Source organism: Oenanthe melanoleuca, chromosome 3, assembly GCF_029582105.1.
Source record: "Oenanthe melanoleuca isolate GR-GAL-2019-014 chromosome 3, OMel1.0, whole genome shotgun sequence".
Taxonomy (NCBI): domain Eukaryota; kingdom Metazoa; phylum Chordata; class Aves; order Passeriformes; family Muscicapidae; genus Oenanthe; species Oenanthe melanoleuca.
This window is the reverse complement of record NC_079336.1, coordinates 91,129,546-91,142,164: the sequence shown is the minus strand read 5'-3', so window position 1 is coordinate 91,142,164 and position 12,619 is coordinate 91,129,546. Positions and strand designations below refer to the sequence as shown.

The window sequence follows — 12,619 nt, the reverse complement described above, 5'->3', positions numbered from 1 at the left end:
GTTTTGTAGAGCCGGCCAGTCCTCGCCGAAGGAGGTCCGCGCTGGGCCGCGGGGGGCGGCGGAGATCCGGGGAATCCAGGGAAAAGCCAGGCTGGGCACGGTGAGTTGGCTCTGGCATCCCCGAGCGCGCTCCGCTGGGTGCATTCCCGGCTTTGCACCGGGAATATTCACGGCAGGAGAAGCAGGAACGGGCTTCCCTTCTTTTTTCTTTTTGGTGAAATGAGGTAGCGCAGCCCTTTCCCTCTTGGAGGTCTGCAGTGAGCCGCGGTGGGATTCGCATCCCGAGACCCAGCTGCTGGGTAAATATTGCTCCCTTACATAATGGAAAGTTTATCTTTTACTAGGTGTGGGCCGAAGTTTAAAAAATAGAGAGCTCTGGTCACTTAGGCATTGAAGAGTTCCACGAAAGAAGTCATGGCTTAGCACTTGGCTTTAAAGACATGCTCTGTGTGATGTCCACTTTCTCCTTTCATCAGGCAAAATCATAAATTTCGAAAATGGAAGTTTGCATAGAAGAGACTGAATGAGAGCCATACACAAATCTGTCGTGTACTTTGTTAAAAAAATTGTCGTCAGCCTGTGGTACTTACATACATCAGAATTAAAAAGTAGAACAAGAATTGGAGAATCATTAATTTTAGTAGGTGTCAAAATAGGCTGATTTGTCAGTTTGGTTGCTGGGCTAGAAGAAAGGAGAGAAATGAAAAACTTAAGGGCAAATACTGCATTCATTAACTAATCAAAAAGGTCCAGTACCAGAATGTATGCCACACAGGAGATGCAGGCCTATAAAAATGTAAGGCACCTTTGCATTAATAAAATGCTTTTCAATTCATTAGGTAATTACTCCAGAGTGATGGGGAAGGGATGTTGAACCTCTCATTTCAGTTTCTTTTAAGAAACCTTATTTTTTCATGAAAATATTTTAATTTAAAGGTTTACCAGGGGATTCTAGGTTCACCACAGAAAGTGTATTTGTTTGCCTTAAATATAGCCAAGAAAAATGTACCCAAGAAACACCTTGGGTCAAGCTTCAAGAATGCAAGATGGTATTTCTGCATTGTTTTCTGAGTCTTTTGAAACTTTATATGAACATAAAGTAAGTCAAGACTTTAAAACAATTAAGTTTTCATCTCATTTTATGAAGCAGAATCAAATGTACAGTAAAAGGTCAAATGACTTTTTCTATGAGAAGTTAAAATGTTAATTATGTTCATCTGGTAATTCATTTCAATTCTTTAATCCAAACTTCCCATGTAATGTGCTATTTTTTAACTCTCTCTCAGAAATTCTCATATTCCAGATATTTTCATTATGAATGAGCTATTTCCCTTCCTGTTAACTTGTTTCACATGATGATATAGACTTGAAATAGTATATGGCTTTCCATGTGTTATGATACATATTTTTTTCTGCAAGTTTCAATTGTTTGAGAGCTGCTTTTTGCCACAGGTAGCATTTCCAAAATTTCCTCTGTAACCATTGTTACCTGTCCAGGGTTACTTTGGGTATGGACTTTGGCTATTCCACAGAGCTCCAGAGCACTTTGCTCCCATCCATCAGCTAATAATTAATATTAGCAACTGTACTTTTTGAATGTGCTTGCATAGTCACTCTACTCTTTCAGCCTCAGAGTGCTTCTGACTTTACTGGTACAGGTATGGTGTTACTAAAGTGCTCAAAATGTTCTTAAATTAACTAAGTTTGGGGTTCTGATAGCTCTGACATTGCTGTTTTGGAACAGCCATGAACTTGATTTGTCAAGGAAGAAAGGAAATAATGACCTGTTGCCACTTAAGCAGTACTTGCTGCAATTGCAATATTTATGATATGATTGTTATATTACTTCCCCCATAATATATCTTCTTTTGTGTGAGTGATCAGTGAGTTTTTCTGTATTTTGTCTGGCTCTATGCTCAAGTGTTTTCCTTGGAAGTGTGTCATACATGTGAGGCCAAGCCAAAAAGTGTGTCATCTGCACAGACAGAAACAACTGATAGGAAAACATAAAAAGCAATTTGATTTGCACTTTAAAACATGCAGTGTGGTTATCAATACTTCCTTTTCCTGAGCTAAAGCAAAGCTGGGAGCAATGCCAGCCTTTCCAAGGGTGATAGTTATTCTACTTGGTAAATGAAGGCCCAGTGAATTGCACTGGTTTGTGTTGGGGAACAGATGAGGAAGACAATGCAATAGGAAGAATGACAGGAGATGGAGTATCTACATATCATTAACCTATTTTGTGTACACACTTGGCCATCTACAAACCCCTTTTTTATAGTTAAAAAAAGGGGAATAGTAAGTGAAGTTGTTGATGTCATCCTCTCTGGTAGTCTTGTGCCTAAGTTCTGGGCACAAATTGACTGTAGGTTCAATTCTGAAAAAATTAACTTATGTTCAAAGTGTGCAAAAAATGACTACTGTGTATAGACTCTTCTTTTTCTTAATATTTATGACAAGAGTTTCTGCAGCTGCTGTTGTTCTTTTTTAATGCCATTCTATTTTAGTGAGAACCACGTTCACTGTCAAACAGAACATGGATATTTGCAAGATCTTGTCTACAATAGCTTTACATTCTTGTGTTTGTTAATTGTATTTTTAAAAAAACCCAAAGCTCACCTCATTGCCACTCACTGGCAGTGACCCACTTTCTCCTTTCCACTCAGTTTAAACTGCATCTGTTTGAAATGTTAGGTAAAATACTTTACATTTTTTCTTCTCTTGAAGAGACAAGTGTTCAAGTTTGTTTCTGTTTCTTTTCAGCATTCAGAATGGCTTCTCCAGCTCTCCTCATGCGTGTGGTGGCCTCGGCATATTCTGTTGCAGAAAAAGCTGCAACAATTGTTAGAAATGTGATGTCTGCAGGAGATCTGGGCATAGTGGAGAAGGTATTACCTTTTACTTTCTTCCAGTTGAATTTCACTTGTTAATCTTGAGTTAGATACAAGTCAAGGTGGTATTTTTCAAAATCAGCAACTGTGGGAGGAAATACAGCCCTCACCTCCCTCACCACCACCTACAACAAATACTCCTTTTTAAAGGATTAAAACAACCCTAGAGAAATGTCTTTTGACCAGTACTTCTGAACAATATTTGTACATTTAAAAGAAACACCATAATTATGTCCTGATTTCCCTCACAAAACACAAGGTTTGCATAGCACCTCAGAATTCTAAAAAGGTATATTTCCTGTTAATTTCTATGCCTATGTTCTAACATCCTTTGTACAGCTTAAAATACTGAGCCCTTGATGAATTTTGGATTAGAATAAATCAGTGTTGGATTTTCTAAAACAAAGAAGAACTTCATATTTTATTATAAATCACAGCTTTCAAAATAAATTCAGAGTTTCAGATTTAATTCTAAAAAGAAAACAGGTATTGAAGTTCTTAATTTGCTGTAATTTATTAAGTTGCACTGATGAGCCAGGATCTTTGTTTTGACTACAGTAGTGGAATAGGTGAAATTAACTTTTGAAGTTAATTAAATATATATCATATATATATATCAATCTTTCTTGGTCTTTACATTGAAGGTACTGCAGATATTTACATTATTCAAAAATGATCAGAAGTCATAGGTGATACTGGTTCTAAGTATGACTGGTTATACATGTATTTAAATTTTTTGAAGAATGAATACTACAACACACAAAATTAGATTGAAAGCAATGACCAACAGAAGAGGTTCCTGTTTGAGGGATTAAAGATCTTGAAACTCCTGCAAGCTTCTTGCCAAAGGTAGCTGCTGAAGGAGGAGGAAGAATGCAAAAGAACCTCTGCATGTGCCTCTATCTTGCAGTCTAAAAGGAAAAGATGCAGAACAGAAGTGCAGCTTCTCATCATTAATCCTCTTTCTGCAGCCAGCAAACACCAAGACCAATTCCAACTGGCCTTACTGAAAGCTTTGGAACATCTGGAAAAGAAATGTTACAACTTTTCCCTCAACATAGGGACCTCCCATCCATTTATCTAGTTCAAGGACAGCTGAGTTCTTAGCTATCTCCTCTTCTGATATCCAGAGTTTTCTTTCCCTGAGTCAACTCTAAGCTCTCCATTTATATTGCTTCTCTTTGTAGTGCTTGTACTTTCCTCCCCACTTGCTAGGTAGACACTTTTGTCCACACTTATGCTGTTTTATTGGGTTCGTATCCTGGAACAAAGGACATTCTCTGCAATAAACTTGATCTTACTGAATCTAAACTCAGGACCAATTTCAACCAAATTAATTAGGGGATGAGAGGGAAATTTCAAAGAAAAATGTCAAGTTTCATAGAATTATTACTAAGGGACAGACTAGTTTTGAGTGTGCAAAAATTAACCCATAATACGATTCTAAATGGATATGGCTAATTTCTGTAGCTGGATAAAACACTTTTCATGTTGTCAGCAAATATCCAAGCAGAAAAACATTTTTATTCAACTAAGATGCAAATCTTAGATGAACTGTCTTTATAAATTCCAGTGCTAACAGAATTATTTCTTACTGGGATTCTGTTTCTGGGACCTAAAGGGTGAAAACAATGTTAATAAGTTGCCCACTTTGCCAGATGTAGCAAATTATTAACATTTAAGAAAATACTGTAACACATGTAGCAACGTATGTTTGGCTACACAACATTGGGAAGGTTTGCAGTCAATTTTTCATGTCACTTTGGGGCACCAAATCCACTGTTGTATTGTCAGACCAGCTCTGGTGTGCACAGAAATCTCTGCTTCTTGCAGTTTTTAGCCTGCTTCTAGCGAGGTCACTTAACTGGGTTAAAGATTTACCAAATTAGACTTCTTTTTCATTACAAGGCCACTGTGCTGGTGTATTTTTGAGTACACAAATTCCTATCCTCTCTTGGACAGGCTGGACCCAATGACTTGCAGACCAAAGCTGACAGACTGGTCCAAATGAGCATTTGTGCTTCCCTGGCACGGAAGTTTCCCAAGGTTACAATCATAGGAGAAGAAGTAAGTACCTGCTTTATTTCATACTCACAGTTTCTCTTGCTGTAGTTTGCACTAGAATTTGCTTTGGCTGGGTTAAGGAAGACATCAGTTTTAATTAAAATAAACCAACCCACAAAGCAACAAGCAAAGGTATTTCCATCCCATTTTACCTTTTAATTTCGTGAGGTGAGTCCAAAACATTTTTCTAATAATTCTGAGAATTCTTTTGTTAGGAACTGCCCACTGATGATGTAACTGAAGATTTAATTGAAGATGGTCACTGTGAAGAAATACTGAAGAAACCTTGTCCTGCTCAGTACACAGGAATTAAAGAGGAAGAGGTAATGTGGTAATGCTAGGCTTATGTCTTCATATTTTACATTACATACATATTTACATTATACTACTTTCTGATTTTAGGTAAGAGTGTACAGTGAAGAAAGGGCAACTTTGAAAAAGCCTTTCTTGTTTTTTGGTTTGAAAACTTAAATGTAATCAGAAGACTCACACCTCTAGAGCTGCAAATGCTTCATGCTCCTGTGTGCAGTAATGGGAAATGGAAATTGGCTTCTTCCAATTTGTGATTGTAATTAATTTGGCAGGAATATAGTTTGGACACAAGAAAGTAATCTTGTTTTCCATTTCAGTTTAATCCTTCATACTTCTATTAAGAGACTTGCTGAGACATTCCAGCAATTTTTAAGCTTTCCATTCAATTTTTAAGCTTTTTTTCTTTTGTTGTAAAATACAATTACAGGCTTCAGTTATATAATATTGTTAAGACTTTGGATCTCTTTATTTCCTTACTACTGTAAGGAAATAAAAGCACTAAAGTAAAAGATATAGTTTGTGTGGTAATTTACATTATTTGTATTTATTAATTTTCCTATTTTTTTTATTTTTAAAGCTTGTAATATGGGTTGATCCCTTGGATGGAACCAAGGAGTACACTGAAGGTTGGATTTTCTTTTAACTCTGTTGATAAAAAAATAGCAATGTAATCAAGTAGCATATACATGTAGATAGTTTTATAATACAAGTTACTTACAATATGGTTTCATAAGGCTGATGTTTCTGTACTTTTTTGAGTGCTTGAAATGTATTTATTCATTTAATTCAGTTCTAACCAGTACTGAATATTCCTGAGTGCTGTCCAGTTTATCATTTCAAAATGCAAAGAGCTGCCTTTGATTCTGGCAGGTTGTCTTAAATTTTTAGTTAAATTTACAATTTTGCATATCTTTGAATTGAAGGATTAAATCTGCCCTTCACACAGGAATATGCTCAATTATATTTACATCATCCTCTCAAACAACCCAAATAGCACAGCTGTACTTGTAGCCCTTTCAAAATGAAACAAATATCCTCCCACAAATCACAATTCCTCAGTTATGGGAAGAAACGCTTTTCAGCAAAGCCTAATTTCTATGCATAGAAATAGACCCTAAAATGAAAGGACAAAAAATAAAAAGAAAAGCCTCCAAGAAACCATATGCTGAAACCTCACTTTTAATGATTAATGTAAAATATTTTAGGCAAATTTTTTCCCTGTTTTGGGGAAAGAGATGTACAACTGTTAACAAATTGCTAGTTTTGAATAGCATTAAAGAACTCCCACCACAATTACAAAAGAATGTCATCATATATTGCTGTGTAGTTGTATCTTTAAACTTCCTTTTCATTATATGTTAATTATAACATAACTCTATTAAAAGAACTCTATCTGGGCCATTTTTTAGCAGACCTCAAGACTAAATGACTAAAAAGTATATCAACATCTGAGAATCCTGATTAGTATTTGCATTTTTAAGATAGAACCCTGCATGTTGATCTGTGGACTTTTACTGAAGGTTTATGTTTTTGTTAAGATCTTTCTCTTTTTCTGTCCAGGTCTCCTTGACCACGTAACGGTTCTTATTGGAATTGCCTATGGAGGCAAAGCAATAGCAGGAGTTATTAACCAGCCATATTACAACTATGAGGTATTAAATCATTGATTTATTTAGAAGCATTGTGTGATTTTTAAATGTTACTCCTAAGCTATTTCAGTAAGCACACTTTCAACTGAAAAATGGTACGTAGTGGCGTTAATGTTGTAATGTAAGGTATTGGGGTTTTCTAATTCAATACGTATAATTTTAAACATTGGTTTCCAGGAACTGAATGTCAGGAACTTACTAACAACCATTCTGAATCATGAGGCTGATGTAATGCACTATATAGATATTACATATCTACTGTGCAAATTACTAAAGTCCTTATAAAATTCCTACTGTAAAACAAGTACAGATCAGTGGTGTTGCAGTCTTTGCTAGAAATTCTTTAGTAAATTCATGCAATAGGTGCATTTGCAATGCATAAACTGCCATAAATCTGCACCCCTAAATAAACCAAGCATACATAAATTGTCACTGACAGCTGGGATAGAATGTACCATGCCAGGCTTCAGGTAAAAATCAGGATGGCCACCCTACAGGTATTTACACATTTGGAGATGATTTCAGTGAGCTCATGATGCAGCCTGATGAATTAAACTTATTGGAGTTTAAAGAAAAGCCCTTGAGCTGATGTAATGCTATCATGTTCTATATGACATGTATCACAAAATATTTCAAATTACAAGATACTTTCAATTACAGATTGTGTCCCAAGTACAGAAATAAACAAATATTAATCTGCCAGTCACTGGAGGGAGGATGTAATGCACCACCACAATGTCACAGATAAGAAAAGGGTCAGTGATGTCATTGCCTTAGAGGGAAAGAGAGCCACTTTCTCAATCTGGGCTCTAGAGTAGTTATTTTTAAGTGCCACTGTTTAGATGTACAGCCCAGTGTTAATATTATACTCCCTGATATGCCAAGATGCTTCTAGGTAGCCCTTTCCCTTTGTGATTTGACTGCTGATCAGTGGGATTAGCCATCACTGTGCCTTTTTTGCAGGCAGGAGCTAATGCAGTGCTGGGCAGGACAATCTGGGGAGTGCTGGGCATGGGTGCCTTTGGCTTTCAGCTGACAGAAGCACCTGCTGGCAAACACATCGTCGTTACCACCCGCTCCCACAGCAGTGCCCTGGTGAACGAGTGCATCGCTGCTTTGAACCCAGACCATGTCATCAGAGTTGGAGGAGCAGGAAACAAGGTATGAAAACCCCAAACCTTCTGGTTTTACTGGGAGGTGGCACCTTTGGAAGAAAAAAAACAAAAACTTTTTAAATAAATCATTTCCTTACTTGCAGGAGAGACTTCTTCCACCCTTCCCAGCACAACTTCTCTTCCTAGCATTCAGTCTGCTGTGAGGTTGAGAGAATTTGGCACAGGTGTATTTGTGCCAGTGGCCATGTTGGTCATGGCTGAAGTCTGTCTTCCCCAGTATTCTGTTTTTAGGGGTGAAAATAAAAAGCTGTAAGACCAGAATGACTAAATGGGAATTCAATTTAATCTCAATTAGTAGACGTGTCCTCCTGTTTGTGTTAATACAGCTTTTGTTCCAGCTATCCAGCAGCACATTTGAAAGGATAAAAATATAAGCACACAGTGATGTTTCCTATGCTAAATTTCTCTGCATACAGGGAACACTTACTTGGTACAGGTTTTAAAGCTTAGTTTTGTCATAGCTGTCAAAAACACACCCTCTCATCTCTTTTCTCCAACACATACAAGGCCCAAAATGGCACTAAAACAACATGTATATAGTTTCCACTTAATTTTTTTTTTCACTTGCACAAGAAGTGAATTCTTGTTTCTGAAACTTAGAGCAAATTTTCATCCTATGGACTGTATTTATAGCAATCAAAAATATTGAATTGGGAATGGTGATACAGTATAGCTTCTAAATCTTAATACATTTTTGTAATATCAATAAAGAAATGGGTGGTGTTCCTTTCCTGACTATCAGTTCTTAAATAAACAGATTTAATCTCCACTTCCTGGTGTTATTTCTACCCATTTCTAAATGCCTTGATCCTTTGCAATGATTGCAACTCTATTCTTAACAGGTCATTCAACTCATAGAAGGCAAAGCATCTGCTTATGTATTTGCCAGTCCTGGGTGCAAGAAGTGGGATACATGTGCACCTGAAGCTATCCTACATGCTGTGGGAGGTAAGTTCATAGCATTCAAAGTTCCAGGATGAGTGAAACTGCATTAATTTGAAGTTAGTTAGTCTTTCCATTGAAAGAAAAATCACAATACATGTGTCAATAACTGTCACATAATAAAAAAAGCCAAATCCCCAAATTTGCAGTATATTCATTTTAATGTTTTCAAAGCAAATGCCTTTTTCTTATTTTTTCTGTTGGCTACTATCTCACAGTAAAATCTGCTGTCCTACTAACTGAGTATAGTAGTTTATAATTAGTAACATGTTATGTAATATGTGGACATTGAATTCTTTAAACCGACAAAAACAGGTCAAATCATGCAGTTGTTTTCTGGATGTACAAACTCCAAAATTGAGTCATTCATGTAATTCAATAGAATTAGTGGTCTCCAGCCAACATGAGACACTTCACTTATCTAGGGGCTAAGGGGCTGAAAAGTTATGAAAAGACTCATTAGCAAGGATTTGAAGTAGTATTTTTTTTTTTTTTTTAATTCTCCTTTTCACATTAATAGGCCTTTTGCCACCATATGCTAAAATTATGGGATTTGATTCCTAAGTTCTGTCAAGCAAGGATAACAAGCTTCATAATGACACTATTGAACTCCTCTGCAGCCTGTAGTGTTCATAACTGGGATAATTTTAAACAGGGTTAACTCAAGCACAAAGCAACCCAACCAATCTGGGGCAGCACAGTGTTGTATTTAGCCTTTTGGGTAGGTAGGAGTCCCCTGGTTAAAGCTTGAATAGAGATCTGTGTTGCCCTTGCTAAGTGATTTCTAAAATCTCATTTAAAACCAGCTGGGGTATTTCTACATTATGTTAGAGTTTGTGGTATAGACTTACCCTGGTTTTTATTTGAACTGAGGATTTTTCTTTGTTGCTTGTCAATGGCCAATGTAAAAGCTCCTCAGCTAGCATTTTAAGTAATCCATGAGAGAGAGATGTTTTCCTTTTTCTGAGACACAAAGAATTTAAGTATTGTTGGAAAAAAATAAACCCACTAGCTATTTGATTTCAGTCAATATAAAACCTGTTGTCCTTAAACTGGAAGCAAAGATACTTCACCTCTGAAGACAGGCATGTGTACCACGAAGACTGCTTTTAGTTATCTCACTTGAGCTAATAGACTCCAACTCCTTTTTGCTGGATTTTTAAAAATTTTCTTTTCTCTTTTGCAGGCAAGTTAACTGATATTCGTGGAAATTCATTTCAGTATAACAAGGAGGTGAAACACATGAATTCAGCTGGGGTCCTCGCCACTTTGAGAAATTATGACTACTATGCCAGTCGTATTCCCAACACTGTGAAAGAATCTCTTGTGCCTTAAAGCAGGGAAGAGTCTTCACTTGGCCTGGAAGGCTGAGAAAATGAGCTTGGAAAAAAAGACAGGAAGAAGATGACTGAGCTTGAAGTCCTGTTTCATAGAATCTGAACTGAATTCTTTCAGTAAAGTGTTCAATAATTTCAGAATTACACAGAATCTCTAAGCATCTGTTGGATCAGATTGTTTGGCTGTTGAGCAGACAACATCAAAGCAGTCACATTTCTTCAGTAATTATTTTCTATATTCTTTGGGAGTTTTCCTTCCTCATGACTGTGTGCAATATACTGTTAATCATAACACTGCATTCCAAAAATCATCTTCATATTCTGGTCACAAAATCGTGTTAAGCCATGTACCTGATTTTGGTCAATGGTTTTTGTTGTCATTAAGGGTTATTGTGTTAATTACAAAGGGACTAAGGATTTGCCTGGATGGATGAGCCCATTTATTATAAAGTTGCAAGTTTTGATTCTTAGAAGGGCATCTGAATTTTTTTTTGGTCTGCACTGAGTTTTGGGATGGCCAAGACTACTATTTGTTGGGCTGTCTGAGTTTTGCAGGAGGCAGGACACAATGCACCCGGGCCTGGAAATCTCAAATAAGGGTCCATGGATCACTGGATTCATTGAGGATCAGTGAAATGTACATTCAGCAAGGCTCAGGACAGCTCAGCTGGGAACTCAAGGAAGCATGACAGAGGCAGGAGCTCCTAGCACCTCTATGATGATTTGAAATGCCTTTGTCGGGGTTTATGCCACTGCAGTCTTGGAGCACTTTGGGCATCCAAAGTCAAGGTCACTTTGGCATGCTTGGGAATAACAGAAATGCCAGACCTTGAAATTTTCCATGTCCAAATTCTGAAATAAACCAGGTGCCTTTCCAACAACCCCAGAGTTAAGGAAGTTGACAGTACCATTTCCCCCTCGTGTGGAACACAGGCATGTTACAAGAGGGGAGAGAACAGGGCCAAGATCACCTAAAATTAACTTTGAAACTGGAGATCCTGTCTCAGTCAGCTTTCCCATAGGTGTGGCTGTTAGGAAAGCAGGATTCAACTGCCCAGTCCACTTGAACACAAAAGAGAATCAATAGTAAATGACATATAACTAGCTAAAATTGGAAACTTAGCCAAACTCTTCTGAAGTGTCTTCAAGCTGAATTTAGGATTTTGGATTATGCTCTTGAACCAGTGAGGTGTCTGTTCCCCTTCTTTTCTCTAGATGTTGTCACTCAAGTCCCTTAATCTCAAATGAAGGTGTCCTAGGGCCTTCTTTCCCTAACAGTGTGCCACATACTGAGGCATGCCATGGAGAGATGCCAGTTTCAACAGACAACACAGAGATTTGCTTTTCTTTCTGTTCTCTGTGTAGAGAAAAGAGTGGCATATGTCAGGTTCTCAGGCAGGTGATGACAGGGAGGTGTCTGAACACAGCTGTTTGCTTACAAAAAGACTGAATCCCTAAGCTTTCCCACAGGATTTTTTTTCCTTACCCTCTACTGGCACCATGAATGCCAAAGTAGCCTGCAAGATGCACTGCACCCTTTCCCACTTCCTCTCTGCCCACAAGATTAGGTCTTCTGAATAACTACACTCTTCATCCACTCAAACTATCTTTAAATGAGTGCCTCGAGGTACAAAAAGTTGTTTTCCATCCAGAAGAATGTTTTGAAATTCAGTTTTCCACAGTGTGTTCAAGTTACTTTTTTCTCCTGTCATCACACAAGATCTTCAACAATTCTGCTTCACATAGAGTCCTTAGATTAGGTTGTTTCCTCATAGTAGGGTAGCACCAATATGACTTCACTAGAAGATATGAACAAGGAAACTTGCTAAAGTGTTCCTGTCTCTCCATGTGCACACGTGGAACAGAATCTAAGGAATCTCTTCCTTAGTGAGGTCATTTAGCCTAACATTTACAGATAAATTAGCAAGATTAGCATTTACCTCATTCTACCATGGCACTGGATTAGAGCTGCATATATAGGAGCAATGTGTGCTTCTAATCCTTTGATCTAAAGCCTACCTTTCTTGTCTCCCCTCAATTGCATAACTGGTAAGAGCATGCAAGGCAGATTCAGCCTGCTTTAATTAGAACCTTCTTCATATTTTGGCCCATTATAAGTTTAGTCATTCCACATACTGATTGTGACCAAAGTTTGAACCACATAACAAGTGCAGTGATTTCATTATTTGTTATACGTAATTTCCACCTTTGTCTTATACAGGATTCTTTGATATGCATGCTGTAGCATT

The 12,619-nt window shown here is 37.4% G+C and overlaps 1 protein-coding gene across 3 annotated transcripts; it reads left to right on the top strand.

The window, feature by feature from the left end:
* The first annotated feature begins 27 nt into the window (after positions 1–27).
* On the top strand, positions 28–10,843 carry BPNT1 (3'(2'), 5'-bisphosphate nucleotidase 1). Of its 3 annotated transcripts, none has more exons than XM_056486255.1 (9): positions 28–299; positions 2,764–2,888; positions 4,854–4,958; positions 5,171–5,278; positions 5,845–5,893; positions 6,828–6,919; positions 7,880–8,077; positions 8,934–9,039; positions 10,220–10,843. In XM_056486255.1, the coding sequence occupies exons 2-9, from the start codon at positions 2,772–2,774 to the stop codon at positions 10,366–10,368; spliced, it is 924 nt and encodes a 307-aa protein (XP_056342230.1). In that variant the 5' UTR covers positions 28–299; positions 2,764–2,771; the 3' UTR covers positions 10,369–10,843. The 3 variants fall into 3 exon arrangements, with proteins under 3 accessions (XP_056342230.1, XP_056342229.1, XP_056342228.1); XM_056486254.1 differs by having other exon boundaries at positions 32–100; XM_056486253.1 differs by lacking the exon at positions 28–299 and adding an exon at positions 1,458–1,658.
* Positions 10,844–12,619: the final 1,776 nt, after the last annotated feature.

Excerpts from the sequence above, each read along its gene's own strand:
- BPNT1 (XM_056486255.1), top strand. The coding sequence starts at position 2,772 with ATGGCTTCTCCAGCTCTCCTCATGCGTGTGGTGGCCTCGGCATATTCT. Across the intron at positions 2,889-4,853 it reads ATCTGGGCATAGTGGAGAAG|GCTGGACCCAATGACTTGCA; the intron begins GTATTACCTTTT and ends TCTCTTGGACAG. Across the intron at positions 5,894-6,827 it reads AACCAAGGAGTACACTGAAG|GTCTCCTTGACCACGTAACG; the intron begins GTTGGATTTTCT and ends TTTTCTGTCCAG.